Genomic DNA, 15,643 nt, shown 5'->3' with positions numbered 1-15,643 from the left:
AGTCCCTGTCTCAGGGGGGCTTACAATCTATACAGAGTCGGTACTTCCATTAGGTGAACAGAGAGGGTTGCCTAGGGCGCCTAAGGCTAGGAGGTACCTAAACACTCAGTAACATTATGTCACTCACCCACTGTTTTTAATGCCGCCAACTAGAAGCACCGGCCACTGACATGGAGGAGACATCGGCAACTGCTTACGTATGAAGCGATCGGCTGCTGCTCCTCAATGGCAGTGGCAGGCTGAGTGTTTGTCTCTGGACTTTGGGGTCACAGTCAGGCTGAGGAGCAGAGGATGCCTCCCCTACCTACTTGCTGGTAACAAGCAGGGGATGTGCACAACGCTCTCCTACATTAGTCAATATTGCGTAACTTACCTTTACCATCATCCTGTAGCTGCGGAGTCAGTGCCAGAAATGTAATGGTATTTACATCTTCCTCGTGGCTGCGTGCTGAAGACTGCGCTACAAGCTGAACAAGAGACAAAATATTACACAACAGAACAACATGCTGGCAGTACACAGGTGAGGGGGCCAGAGAAGGGAAACAACACAACAACACACTGGGTTACTGCCGTTTACACTGCACATGAGTGTAGCGGTTCTCTCCTGTCGGCGCTGGATGATGACATCATCTCCAAGTGCTGGTGAGCCAGCTGTTCCTATGCTGTAAACGAGACCCGGGTGGGATGATGACCTAAGTCACCCGTTTACACTGCCCTGTAACCCGAGTCCCACCCTGCTCACTGCCTAGGTTGGATTGCCGAGTCACTAGACCTAGGTTATTTTTCAGAGATCCTTTTAGCTGTAACCTGGGTTGACCCGGCAATAACCCGGGTCATTGGCGGAGCATCACTTGCAGGTTTTCGCCCTGCGCATGCTCCGGAGCAGGACATATGGAAGTACGGGCGATGCAAAGTCATACACATTTCACACTTGTGATTTAGGAGGTGTAACTGGTCTGTAACGGGATGCAAAGGTCAGCGGGGTCATGGACACAACTGCGGCTCATGCAGTGTTGGATGTAAGCATAAACAGGATTGTTTCCAGGTGTAACATTTGCACTAATTACAGAGTGTGTTCCAACGAAGAAGAGTAGCAAACCAAGCGTCTGGACAGAGGTGGGCGGTCTGCAAAGCCGTATACAACGCTGCCTGCAGGTAATTATACGCATTTATTTCCTTGCACGCCAAGCAGGAGAAATTGTGGCCGATTTGTGCTCAATTCCGCATCAGAGCCCATTATCTCCACCCAGAACTACAGACCTCCCAGCAACACGTGTAGCTTATTACAGGGGTCAGGATCCCGCTCGAGAATTTGGGCTGCTATACCGACGGTAAGTATTTGGGTTAAGGTTAGGTTTAGGGGTTATGGTTAGACACTAGGAGGAGGGTTAGGCTGCAGGGGGGGAGGGTTAGGGTAAGGGAAGGGCTAAATTACTAGCTTGCAGGCATAGGGATCTCAACCACTGGGATTCCAGTGCCGGGAAGCCGACCACCGCATTGTGTGTGCAGAGATCGCGTACCAAACCCCCAGGCTAGCCACCTCCCTGTTACTACCCAGAAATGCCTACCGAAATGTAATTTCCCTGCAACTAAATGACCTCTGTACCTCCTGCTGGTAACCCTGGGGGACTCCTGCTGGTAAACCTTGGGGGACTCCTGCTGGTAAACCTTGGGGGACTCCTGCTGGTAAACCTTGGGGGACTCCTGCTGGTAAACCTTGGGGGACTCCTGCTGGTAAACCTTGGGGGACTCCTGCTGGTAAACCTTGGGGGACTCCTGCTGGTAAACCTTGGGGGACTCCTGCTGGTAAACCTTGGGGGACTCCTGCTGGTAAACCTTGGGGGACTCCTGCTGGTAAACCTTGGGGGACTCCTGCTGGTAAACCTTGGGGGACTCCTGCTGGTAAACCTTGGGGGACTCCTGCTGGTAAACCTTGGGGGACTCCTGCTGGTAAACCTTGGGGACACATGAGCATAGCGGCTCGAACGCATACGCAGTACTTCCAACAGCGTCAATATCCGCATTGCGTGCAGTTACCATGTACCCCTGAATGTGCATATGTTAATAACTTAATCTTAAATTGTGCACGGACATAAGCTATGCTTTATTTTCCTCATTTGTTTTGTTTTTGACCTGAATAGAAGCCAGAGAACATACTGATATGGTTTGTAACTACATCCTGAGAACAGCATGGATCGTCTTCTAAAGAACATACAGTTCCTCATTTTACAAATAATCAGCCTATTACCGGTTTATAGAATTTCTCTTCCCTGCAAAAATTAATACACGGACACATTTTGCATATAGAAACCTAAGATGGACCTAAAATCACAATGACCCATTCCTTCTCAGATAGCTGGAGTTCTGCAGCCAACTCCGTTCCTGAAAAAAAAAAATGTGCACAGGAAATGCGTTCCTACCGGCTGACACTTACTTGGTCCACCAGAAGTTTGTGGAGACACAAAAGGTACAAGTCTAGTTTCAAAACATTATTTTGCAATGGGGAAACATCTGCTTCTATCACAGACTGTACGTCCACTCCCAAGTCTGTGCCAACGACAGCCTTGGCCATCAGTTTGTATTCATGACTCATCCTGAGTTACATGTTCATTAACTTTGAACCTGCTAAACCCTAGGTGGAGACCAAGATCCGCCTCTCCCGTAACATGAATCCAGATGTGATTTTACATTACAGACTGCCTCAATGAGATACTGAATGATGCTTTTTATAAGCCCTTGTTCTATTTGGCTACAGGCGGCTCAGTATTTAGTGTTATTGCTCTTATAGAGAGTACTGCTAGCAATTCACATTACTATTGATGTTATTTTTTTTTTATAAAGTCAGTTTCTGTTTTTTATTTTATTTTTTTTATAACATTTATTGGTTAATGGGTCATCACATCACACCACATATTCTCTTATTATTTTAGATTATAATTTATTTAATTTGCTAGTCACTTCACTGCATTGACTGGGTCACTCAGCCATCCCATCACAGTACTTGCACATACCTCAATCTATTTTATCTCGTAACTGCCCACTATTATTAGTAAGGGAAAGGTTATCTGGAAATTCATAATCCAGAAAGATTCAGAGTTTATTTATTATTTTAATTTGATTTTTGTTGCCAGGAAGAGAGGGGTCCCCCCACCACCCCCAATCCAGCAGCCTTGCTCAATCATAGACTACTATTCACCAGGGTACCTTTAAAGTGCCCATTTACATTGATTACTATAATATCTACACTTTAAATGCTTCTAATTTAAAAAGGTAGAAATATCAGAATTTCTCGAAGACTTAAAACGTGACGTAAAGCGTTGTATAAAGTACAGTTTACATATCCCTCTACCTGGAGTCCTTCCCACAGTTGTTTTCGGATCTCTAAGCTCCGAGCCTTCACCTCCTTCTCTTTTTCAATCTTCTTACGTAAAATTTCATCCAGAGCCTTCATTCTCTTGATGGCTTTTTCCAGTTTAGGCTCAATCGCATCCTCTGTACTCGGAGTCTGCTCAGCAGTGGAATCTGATCAGTTAGAATACAAAGCTAAATGTAAGGTGGTGCAAACACATGCACACAAACATATATTGGACCAGAAGCAGACAGCACCCTTAGACTTGCTCTACATAATAATGCCCTAAGCCAGGGGTAGGCAATTAGTGGCACTCCAGCTGCTGTGGAACTACACCTCCACAGTTTTGCTGGTAGGGCATGCTGGGAGGTGTAGTTCCACAGCAGCTGGAGTGCCACAGATTGCATTTCCCAGCCCTATGCTATCCTGTGTGTGTAATGCTCAGTGGGAGCGCGTCCAACGGCTCCCACTACCACAACGGAAGAGTCCGGACAGACTAGAGATGGACATCGGCTTCCTATGTTTCTCTACCATCGATGCTTTCTTTTCATTGGTAGTGTTATCACCATTCGATGGCAGCTTCTAATGGTGATCGCCATTGAATGGTGTGGAAGCGATGGCTATTTGATGTTAAAATACATTTGAATTCAGCTGTTTAACATCGGCTACGGCCACAGGGAGCTATTGAGCATGCACAAATAGGGGTTTTTTGCTCATGCACTAGACATAGTAATAGTTTTTCCATCAAATTCAATTTGATGCAATGGCTAGTTACCATAGCATCGAAAGTTTCGATGGCAGAAGCCCAACCATCATTTGATGGTGGGCTACCAATGTCCATCCCTAGGACAGACCAGCCCGAAGAGGAGAACCACTGCCTGCTATGGATGGCCATCAACCATCGATGATTACCAACTGTAGATCAATGGTTTTCTCATCGATGATAGAGATCCAATGGCTCCCCACCATCGATGGCATAGCATTTCTATGGTTAGATATGCTTTCTGAGTGATTCAGTGACAGTGTATCTCATGTGCCATATCAACGGTTCCAATAGTTCATGAGCAGATATTGGCGGCAATGGGCTGGATTCAGAGTTGTTTGCTAATACCGTCACTGCTGCGATCCCGTACGCAGCTGCTGTGCGTAAATATTGATTTACGCCCACCTGCAGCTTTGCAAGTCTAAGCATCTATGTGTATAGACGCAACATCGGTCGCAGATGCTTCGATTATCGGTCTTGTGAGTAACCCTATGGTCGTGCAGAATGGTCGCGTGCACTGAGACACCAGAACCACTCCTCCTGCGGTCGGAATCGCAGACAGGATGGGACACGCCCCTGATCAGTCATGACACACCCCTTTATTTGCAGCCACTCTGTCACCTAACGCCAAACGCTTCCCGACTATCAATCACACTGCGAGAAAATGGTTGCTGCGAGCCACTGCGGTAATGATGCATGCGCAATGCGACCTAGACGCATGCGCATGTCACCAATAATCGCTCAACTCCATAAAAATCGGCATAGTGTACAACTCTAAGGCCCTCATTCAGAGCCACTCGCTAGCGGCAGTACGCTCGTTCCGAGCGATGTTCGCACATCTGCGCATGCGTACGGATCGTTATACGCATGCGCGAACCAGTCAGTGCGGCCGAAATTCATGTGCTCGCAATATAGCGAATGCCTGCTATTTTGAGTGACAGAATGAGGCGTATGTGGGTGGTAACAGGGGAAGGTGCTTGAAAATGGGGAGTGGAGATCCGAACCGAGGCGTGCTTAAAGGTCAAAACGGGCGTTTTATGGGTGTGCATAATTAATACAGCAGCGTCATTGACCACGTCACTGGGTTATTTTATAGCCAGAAATGCTCGCAAGATTGTGGTAGCAAAAACCAACCACAAGAATAGCGAGCAGTTCATACGCTGGTCGATGTACTCGATTAATCTAATAAATAGCGGACATGACGTATGGTGCGAGCGGGCAGGGGGCGTTTTTAACAAATAAACGAGCGTATGTTTTGCGCGCTCGTTCAGACTTAGAGGTGTGAACAGACTGCAATTTGGGAACGGATCATTTGAATAGCCACCCCTTGTTTTTGAACGAACGACCGCAAATAGCGAACGGCTCTGAATTAGGCCCTAAGTCAGAACCAATGTCTCCTTGTTGAGATGTTTCCTCTTAGGACTAAATAATCCTGATCACTGAAGAACAGTCTAGGACAGTGTTGGCTAACCTTGACACTCCAGCTGTTGTGGAACTATATATCCCAGCATGCCCTGCCACAGTTTTAGCATGCCCTAATAGCAAAACTGTAGCAGTGCATGCTGGGTTATGTAGTTCCATAACAGCTGGAGTGTCAAGGTTAGCCAACACTGGTCTAGAACCTCATTCAGACCCGCTTACAAGCGCTTAGTGCTCGCAAGCTGGTCGATGTTTAGGCCTTGCGCAGGGGCCACACTGCGCGTGCGCAAGCCCCGGAGCGAGAGAGAGAGAAACTCTCTCGCTTCGAAGCTCACTACAAAAGGGGCGGCTGTCGATGTTGATCGACAGCTCGCCCCATTTTGTAGGCATGGCAGAGGGGTGGTTTCACAAACGGAGGCATTCCTGCCTGCCGTTTTGTGGGCTGCCGCACTGACATCAGCAGTGATGTCAGTGGGGAGCTTCCTGCTCGATCAGAGCAGGAAGCTCCCTGGGGCTTGCGGTTGCCTAGACCCAACCTTAGGGTCTCGTCGCAAGCCCCGATGGTCGCGATGGTCTTGACCATCAACCTGGTCGGTCGCTAAAGCTGTGGCTGGTAACCCACAGCTTAGCTAGCGACCAGGAGGCCGCACTTCAAAATAAAAGCAGCCGCCCACATTCAGAACGAGCGCCTCTGAATGAGGACCAGTGTTTCCCAAACTGGGTGTTGAGGCACTTGCAGGAGTGGCACGGGTTGGTGGTCCAGGACAATTTAATTTAATAATTTTTGCAGGATTTCTCAATAAGAAGAAACTTTTGGCCTAGGGGGTGCGATGAAAAAAAAATTTTGCTAGTCTAGGGCACCGTGATTCAAGAAAGTTTAGGAACCACTAGTCTAGCTTCTTAATGGACAAGCAGAACAGCTTCCTTAAGGTTTGAGATTTACCTGTACCGCTCTACTTCCTTTTTATTACCGTGAACCACATAGCAAAATATTTATTGGCACCTTCAGGATCTTCTATTCCCTTCACCATTCCCGGTCACTCTCTTACTAATAAAGACAGCCCTGGTACCCCCAGCAACCTGTAGTCACTGCCTCCCAGACTCAATCATAGGCGCAGTTAACATACTTATGGATATGAAAACAATATAAAAGTCCAGTATTTCAATGATTGGTATCTATAAAAGTCACAAACTCTATGTATTTCTTCGTCATCCAATCCTGTAACAGAACGTAACTTTGATAGATGAACTGCTGGTCTTGTGTATCGTTTTTGTAGGTCGGTGACACTACCACAAGTCTGTCATAGCACAAAAAGTGAGACATTAGTATTTTTAAACAGTCTTAAGCAGCCATGATCATCTATATGACCATAACAGGGAGAATGTAGACATATCTAACAGCTCAGCATAGCCACTTTATAAAGACACATCCAGTTTGTACTGGGAATACTGAGCGGCAGAGGACACGTAAAGCCCAACCATTCATCATAAGATGGTATGGCTTGTAGACTATTCAAGGACACAACTAACATGAGGCAGTTTATATATCTTTATAGAATGTAAGATATCCCAAACAATTGTAGACTACTTTATCTCAGTAGGTAAGATAATAAATAGAAGTTGGTTGGGACTTCTCTAGATTTAATAAAATAGTAAATCAAAACTGAGAGTTATGGGATTTAATTCAGGTCTGTGGGGAGACCATGAGATTTCATTCAGGCCTGTGGGGAGACCATGATATTTCATTCATGCCTGTGGGGAGACCATGGGCTTCATTCAGGCCTGTGGCCATGGGCTTTCATTCAGGCCTGTGGGGAGACCATGGGTTTTCATTCAGGCCTGTAAGGAGACCATGAGGTTTCATTCAGGCCTGTAGGGAGACCATGGGGTTTCATCCAGGCCTGTAGGGAGACCATGGGGTTTCATCCAGGCCTGTGGGGAGACCATGATATTTAATTCAAGCCTGTGATGAGACCATGAGATTTCATTCATGCTGTGGGTAGACCATGGGCTTTCATTCAAGCCTGTGGGGAGACCATGAGATTTAATTCAGGCCTGTGAGGAGACCATGGGGTTTCATTCAGGCCTGTGGGTAGACCATGAGCTTTCATTCAGGCCTGTGGGGAGACTATGGGGTTTCATTCAGGCCTGTGGGGAGACCATGATATTTAATTCAGGCCTGTGAGGAGACCATGGGGTTTCATTCAGGCCTGTGGGTAGACCATGAGCTTTCATTCAGGCCTGTGGGGAGACCATGGGGTTTCATTCAGGCCTGTGGGGAGACCATGATATTTAATTCAGGGCTGTGGGGAGACCATGGGTTTTCATTCAGGCCTGTGGGGAGACAATGATATTTAATTCAGGGCTGTGGGGAGACCATGGGTTTTCATTCAGGCCTGTGGGGAGACCATGGGGTTTCATCCAGGCCTGTGGGGAGACCATGATATTTAATTCAGGCCTGTGGGGAGACTATGGGGTTTCATTCAGGCCTGTGGGGTGACCATGAGCTTTCATTCAGGCATGTGGGGAGACCATGGGGTTTCATTCAGGCCTGTGGGGAGACCATGATATTTAATTCAGGCCTGTGAGGAGACCATGGGGTTTCATTCAGGCCTGTGGGTAGACCATGAGCTTTCATTCAGGCCTGTGGGGAGACCATGGGGTTTCATTCAGGCCTGTGGGGAGACCATGATATTTAATTCAGGGCTGTGGGGAGACCATGGGGTTTCATCCAGGCCTGTGGGGAGACCATGATATTTAATTCAGGCCTGTGGGGAGACTATGGGGTTTCATTCAGGCCTGTGGGGTGACCATGAGCTTTCATTCAGGCATGTGGGGAAACCATGGAGTTTCATTCAAGCCTGTGGCAATTTACTCATTTCTGAGTGACACTCTTATAAAAATGACTTCTTGTTTAAAAATAAGGTAAGATTTTAAGATTTACTGGCCTTTAATGCAACTCTTGGAGGAATTATGATATCTAAAGACCATTTTACTATAGAGAACCAGAACTGGCAAACTGACTTAAGCTGCATACACACGTAAAGATTTTCTGCCCAACCATCTAACTAGTTGATTGGCTGGAATGAAAATCTGGTAAGGAATGAAAATCTGGACACGTAAAGCCCAACCATTCATCATAAGACGGTATGGCTTGTAGACTATTCAAGGACAGAACTAACATGAGGTCGTTTATATGTCTTTATAGAATGTAAGATATCCCAAACAATTGTAGACTACTTTATCTCAGCAGGTAAGATACTAAATAGAAGTTGGTTGGGACTTCTCTAGATTTAGAAAAATAGTAAATCAAAACCGAGAGTTATGGGATTTCATTCAGGCCTGTGGGGAGACCATGATATTTTTTCAGGCCTGTGGGGAGACCATGAGATTTCATGCAGGCCTGTGGGGAGACCATGAGATTTAATTCAGGCCTGTGAGGAGACCATGAGATTTAATTCAGACCTGTGAGGAGAACATGGGTTTTCATTCAGACCTGTGGGGAGACCATGAGCTTTCATTCAGGACTGTGGGGAAACCATGGAGTTTCATTCAAGCCTGTGGAAATTTACTCACTTCTGAGTGACACTCTTATAAAAATGACTTCTTGTTCAAAAATACGGTAAGATTTTAAGATTTACTGGCCTTTAATGCAACTCTTGGAGGAATTATGATATCTAAAGACCACTTTTGCTATAGAGAACCAGAACTGGCAAACTCACTTAAGCTGCATATACACGTAAAGATTTTCTGTCCAACCATCCAACTAGTTGATTGGTTGGAATGAAAATCTGGTAAGGTATGAAAGCAAATGACAATCAGCAATTTGCTCCCAAATGCCAGAAAATGGACAAAAACCCGTTTGAACAAATTGTTTAGATCAAACAATTAACAAACTTGTCTGACGACCATTTTCATCTGTTTTCTGGCATTTAGGAGCAAATTGCTGACCATCATTTATTCCCATATGTTACCAGAATTTCGTTCCAACCAATCAACTAGTTAGATGGTTGGACAGAAAATCTTTACGGGTGTATGCAGTTTTAGTGTCTCAGTAAGTGCAAGCCTTTACTGTAATCCACCAATCCTCTGGCTATGAACAGACAATGACGTTAACGAAGATAATGCAGCTATGGACCTTAAATAGGAAAGCTACAGAAAGTAGCATTAAAGTATTATATTCCCTCCCTAAAGCTAGAATCCATTTGTTAGGCTCTCTGAGGAGGTCCCACATGTCACCCTCTCCTTGTTGCCTTATTTATCAAACTTCTGGCAGCTCATATTCACTTTTGCGGTGACATGAAGGGGATTCATGTGGGATGATATAATTATATAGAGTCTCTACTTGCAGATGACCTTCTATTGACCCTGACAAATCCATTATTCTAGTTCCCCTCCCTCCATATTTAAGCTTTTGGTTAATTGTGTCACATGTCAGGATTTGGAGTTAACAATCATAAATCAGAGGCTTTGAATATTAATCTGCCTCCTGGTCTTGTATTAGCCTTAAAATTCCACTTTTCTTTCAAGTGACAGAAGGATACACTAGAATACTCAAATTTAAATTCAACAATCTGGGTGACCTGTATAAATATAATTATAGGCCCTTCCTCCATAACATGTATAGAGACCTAGATTGCTGGAATAGTATTTGGTAATTGGGTGCATTTTTGCAGTAAAAAATAATCATCTTCCTAGATCATATGCAAGGTCTGCTAAAGGTATCAGACCCATGGATCCAGTCTAGACCCAGATGGTATGCAGTCATTATGTCTTTGTTCAGTTATATCAACATCTTTAATGTCGACATCGAAACTGTCAGCATTGTCATTATGCTGACATTTCCAGGCGGGTCAGGGTTAGTATTACCGTTAGGGTTAAGGTGCATGATCGTTTCGATCAGCCAGCGATACGATATCGCTGGCTGATCATTATGCACCCTCCCTGGGGTGCTGGAAAATCGATATCGAACATCCAGCGCACCACATGCTTACCGGCGACTATAGTGACCCGCGATCAACGGTCGCGGGTCCCTATAGTAACCTGCTCGATATCGAGCAAGTTGACCTGCATGCGCGGCCGATGGAAGATATCGCTATCGTCCATACGTGACCGCACATCGCTGGTCGATGGTGAGTTGGTAGCAACCATTTAAATGACCGATTTGAACGATAACGATATTGTTCAAATTGCTCATTTATATCACTACGTGATACATAAGTCTTAGAGTTAATGTTAGGGCTAGGGTCAGAATGACTAGAAAAATAGTATGTTGACATTCTAACAATGTCGACATAACACCAGTGTCGATATGTTGAATGTTGACATTCTCATGTCGACATAATGAATATGAAATCTATATAACGAATGCACTCAGGGCCTGATTCAGCAAGGATCGCAGTCTGCTGACAGTTTACGTGCGGCCTCGCAGAGCCGTTCTGCACATGCGCAGAACGGGTCACGCGCCCGCGCAGATTCCCGAGCATCGGGAATCTACGTTCAGCAGTGCACTAGCATACACTGCTGAATCCGGCCCTCAGACCACAATCTGTATGAGACTACTGCAGCTGCTGGTATTACAGACAAAAGTGATTGGACACCCCTGCTCAAGCGAAATGCATACATTGCACACGAGTACCAAAAGGCCACTAATGTGGTAGTTTCGAAAAGAACACTTGGTAGGGAGGCCCATGCACTTGTAGTTCTACGGAAACAACAAATATTATCAGGACGACAATGCCACCTGCCATGTTTCCAGGGCGACGCTGGACTGGTATACAGAAGATTCAGTAACCGGGATGGACTGGCCACTCAGAGTCCAGATCTTAACCCCAGTGAGAATCGAGGACGAATTGGAGCGACAGGTGCGTTCTAGGCCAACTCGACCTTCTTCAGTGTCACAGGGCCTGATTCATTATGGATCGCAACTGCAACAGTGTACACAGACGGCCGATTGTAGCGTATTGTGCATTGCATCATAGTACATGTGGGCTTCACTGCGATCATGCAGAGCACGGTAAGCCATCACAGAGTGAGCGACAGACTGTCAGCGTTTGGGGGGTGGTGACGGGGGAGTGGTCGGAGAAACGCAGACGTGCCTGTCTGTTTGAACACCGTTGCATGGGCGTGCATACATTTGTGCAGGCTTTGGTGTGTTACTGTACACATAAAGGGTTAATATTAGAAATAAAATGTGAGGGGTCCCCTCCCAAAAGCATAACCAGCCCCAGACCTCTGAGTCCGGTGTGGTAAAACTGGCGTGGGTTCCCCCCATTTTTCCAGTAACCAGCACCTGGCTAAACAAGCCAGGTGGGGGGGGCTTGCGCTATAGCAAGGAGACAGACAGCGTGATAGCCCCCTGCCTTAATGTACTACCAGCCCCAAACTGGTCATCCTAAGGCCCGTATTCAATTTGAGGCGAAAAGACGGAATCCACGGAAAAGTATCGCCGATGACGTCATTTCGCCAGGCGGAAAAGTATCGCCGTATTCAATTTGAAAGACTTTCCGCCTAGGCGAAAAGTCAATGCAATAGGCGGTAAAGTTTCGCCTATGAATAGCAAGCGGAAAAAAGTGCAGATTTGGGGCTTTGCGGTGCAACGTTGCGGGAACCCCCGTACAGCCATCAGACAGTCCCCCAAAGGGAAACTGTGTCCAAACATTTTAAAAAAAACACTTAAGATCACCAAAGAAAAATCACTTTGAATTTGGGGGTGAAAAAAAAAAAAAAAAATGTTGGGGGGAACAAAGTTAAAAACTAGCGAACTTGACTCTGGGGGGTCCCCAAGTATGCCCCAGGTGTTTTTTTTCATTGCAGGGGCTTCCGGCAGGTGGATTTTTCACGATTTTTTTAACTTAACTTTAGCAACTTTAAATATGCTGGTCCCCATTTTCATGTACCCCAAATATGCTGGTCCCCATTTTCATGTACCCCAAATTAGCTGGGATAAGTTATTTTCTGCAAAAGACCCTCCAAAATACTATTCTGCACCACTTGTACAAAAACGCTATTTAGCAGCTATTGAGACCGTTTAAAAGCACCAAATACCTTCAGCAAGCCAAATCGGGGGGTACCATAGCTAACCCCCATGTCAGAGCATCTTTTGGGGGGTGTCAGGCTGATTTCTCCAAATCTGACAGTACTTTCCGCTTGTTTAAGTTTCGCCAGGTCCCGTTTTTGCCTACTTTCAAATTGAATACGGGGATATGCGGGCACGTGCGCGATACTTTTCCACTTGCAAAACAGGATAAAAGTCCGGGAGGTGGAAAAGTATCGCGGGTCCGCTCAAATTGAATATGGCTCTAAGTCTGGGACGTGCAGATTCCCGATAATCGTGAATATGCGATCAACAGTGCACAGGCCCATTGTATATAGCAATTAAGAATAGTGGTTAGCTCGGTCACTGATTGTCACAAGTGACAAGCGACTAATGGTATCCACAGACGTTTTGCCATAGAACAATGCATGTGACGTATGTTGATGCTTGCTGACCATCTATCTATCTATGGTCTATCCACGGGTTGTCCAGGATCTTCAGTGGTAGTAAATTATTAGGCATTTCTGGGATTTGTGAATCACCCACATTTCAGAGATTTGCCTGTCTCTGCTTCTAATGATCACACTTTTTCTGAGAAGTGATTTGCTACGTATGCTTAATTGAAAACATTGATAAACACTTTAAATGAGGAAACTCATGCTTTTACTCTGTAGCTATTAAGCTGCATTATGTCTACTAGCGGGAGTGAGATGTGGTTTTAGGTCAGAAAAGGAAAATGATGGGAGTTTCTAAGTCCTCTTGCATTACGAGTAAAAGTAAATCTTAGGAACTGTTGTATCCTAGGTATTGGACACCTAGTTGCTGGCATACAATGTCTGTCTCTTTACAGCAGGGATGGGGAACCTCAGGCCCGGGGGCCGTATAAGGCCCACGGAATCATTTGGTCTGGCCCTCTGAGATTTTTTCTGCTAGCCTCATCTGGCTAGCGGGGGGCCTAGAATGTATGCAGCAGTGCCGCATGGAGCATCCGTAGGACGCTTCAGATGGTCACACCGCTGCCCTTACAGCTCCCAGAGCTTCCTCAGGATGCTCTGGGCATTGCTGTAATCACCGGCGATAGTGGCCCTGGCCCATGTGACGTTACATGCAGGGGGCGTGGCCTGCAACGGGCTTGCAAATTTTTTTATATATATTTATCAAAATGGCCCTCGTCAGAAAAAAAGGTTCCCCACCCCTGATTTACAGGCTTCTGCTCTAGAGCTGCTGAAAGTGGGCATCCTGGCCCTTCCGCTATCAGTCACACGCTGGTACACCAGAGGAAGGGCTGGTACTAGCATTAGCATAAAGGCATACTACAGCATAAGACGCCAGCATGGTCCCAGCAGTACCCCCCTCCGAATCAGCCTGAGTGTGCATTTTACCCTGGGGATTCAGGTAGGTGTCAGCTGTTTCTGGTCACAATATTCTAAAAACAAGAGATATGGTAAGAACTTACCTTTGTTATCTCTGTTTCTACGAAGTCCATAGGGTCCACAGGGTTGACCTTGGGGGTATAGCTGGATCTGGATCCATGGGCACCACACAGTTAAAGCTTTGCTGCTCCCAGGATGCACTTGGGTCCGTCCTCCTCTATGCCCCGCCCCCGAGCCACAGGCACCTCAGTTGGTAAGCAGCCAAGGCCAGAGGAGGAGACTAAACAGAGAGAAGGAAGACTGGAACACACAAGAAACCATACTCACAGAAATGGGAGACGGAAAACCGGTGACCAGCCACATAGCCCATTTGAAGCCAGGTGCGTCAGGGCGGGCGCCCTGTGGACCCTATGGACTTCGTAGAAACAGAGATAACAAAGGTAAGTTCTTACCATATCTCTTGTTTTCTACTACAGGGTCCATAGGGGGTCCACAGGGTTGACCTTGGGGATGTCCCAAAGCAGTTCAACTAAGGGCGGGGACGCTCCTGTGCTGAAAGGAGTACCCGGCGCCCAAAGGATGCATCTTGAGAGGCGAAGGTGTCAAACGCATAAAACCTCAAAAATGTCTGTATTGAAGACCAAGTGGCCGCCTTACACAGCTGAACAGCAGAAGCGCCACGTCTAGCAGCCCAAGAGGGACCCACAGAATGAGTGGAATGAGCCTTAACAGAGGCAGGCACAGGCAAACCTTCCCGTGCATAAGCCTCACAAATAACAGAATGAAGCCAACGGGCTAACGTTTGTTTGTTGGCAGGCCAACCCCTCTTGTGAAAACCGAAGAGGACAAATAAGGAATCAGGCTTCCTAACCGAAGCAGTCCGGTCCACATAGATTCTAAGCGCCCGGACGACATCTCAGGAAGCCTCACCAGCAGAAAGATCAGGTGACTGAAACGCTGGCACAACAAGTTCCTGATTAATGTGAAACTTTGAGACCACTTTGGGCAAAAACTCAGGACGAGTGCGGAGCACCGCTCTGTCCTGGTGAAAAAGCAGAAAAGGAGGGCGACAGGAAAGCGCCCCCAATTCTGACACCCTCCTGGCAGAAGCAATCGCCAGGAGAAAAACGGTCTTAAACGTCAGCCACTTGAGTTCCGCTGACTCAAGAGGCTCAAAAAGGGGACCATGTAGGACCCGTAGCACCACCGCCAAGTCCCAAGGAGCCACAGGAGGCACGAAGGGAGGCTGGATCCTGAGAACACCTTGGAAAAAGGTGTGAACATCTGGCAGTGTAGCAATCCGTCGTTGGAACCACATGGACAAGGCGGACACATGAACCTTCAGGGAGGCAAGGCGTAAGCCTAGGTCCAAACCCGATTGAAGAAATTCCAAGATCCTAGAAACTCGGAACACCTGAGGATCATAGCTTCTGGACTCACACCACTGAAAGTAAGTGCGCCACACCCTGTGGTAAATCCGTGCGGAAACAGGCTTGCGTGCCCTGAGCATGGTACCAAACTGGAGAAGCCCCGCAACCTCAAGACGGCTGTCTCAAGAGCCACGCCGTCAAAGACAGCCGACCCAGATCCGGGTAAAGGCAGGGCCCTTGAGACAAACAGGTCCCGACGCTGAGGAAGAAGGTACGGAGCGTCGATGGAGAGGCTCCTCAGATCGGAGTACCAAGGACGTCTGGGTCACGCCG

At 46.7% G+C, this 15,643-nt stretch overlaps 1 protein-coding gene across 2 annotated transcripts in view; it reads right to left on the bottom strand.

Moving 5' to 3' along the window:
• The window catches only part of FSIP1 (fibrous sheath interacting protein 1), a 66,740-nt gene that overhangs the window by 39,604 nt on the left and 11,493 nt on the right, over positions 1-15,643 (bottom strand). For both annotated transcript variants that reach the window (XM_088465343.1, XM_088465342.1), the window contains exons 5-6: positions 3,350-3,522; positions 374-467 (exon numbers count right to left, since the gene is read on the bottom strand). In XM_088465343.1, the coding sequence (XP_088321469.1) occupies positions 374-467; positions 3,350-3,522 (267 nt within the window). The remainder of the gene's footprint in view (positions 1-373; positions 468-3,349; positions 3,523-15,643) is intronic.

Source organism: Taudactylus pleione, unplaced genomic scaffold (genome assembly GCF_031769625.1).
Source record: "Taudactylus pleione unplaced genomic scaffold, aTauple2 ptg001956l, whole genome shotgun sequence".
NCBI lineage: Eukaryota > Metazoa > Chordata > Amphibia > Anura > Myobatrachidae > Taudactylus > Taudactylus pleione.
This window is presented reverse-complemented; position numbering and strand designations above follow the sequence as displayed.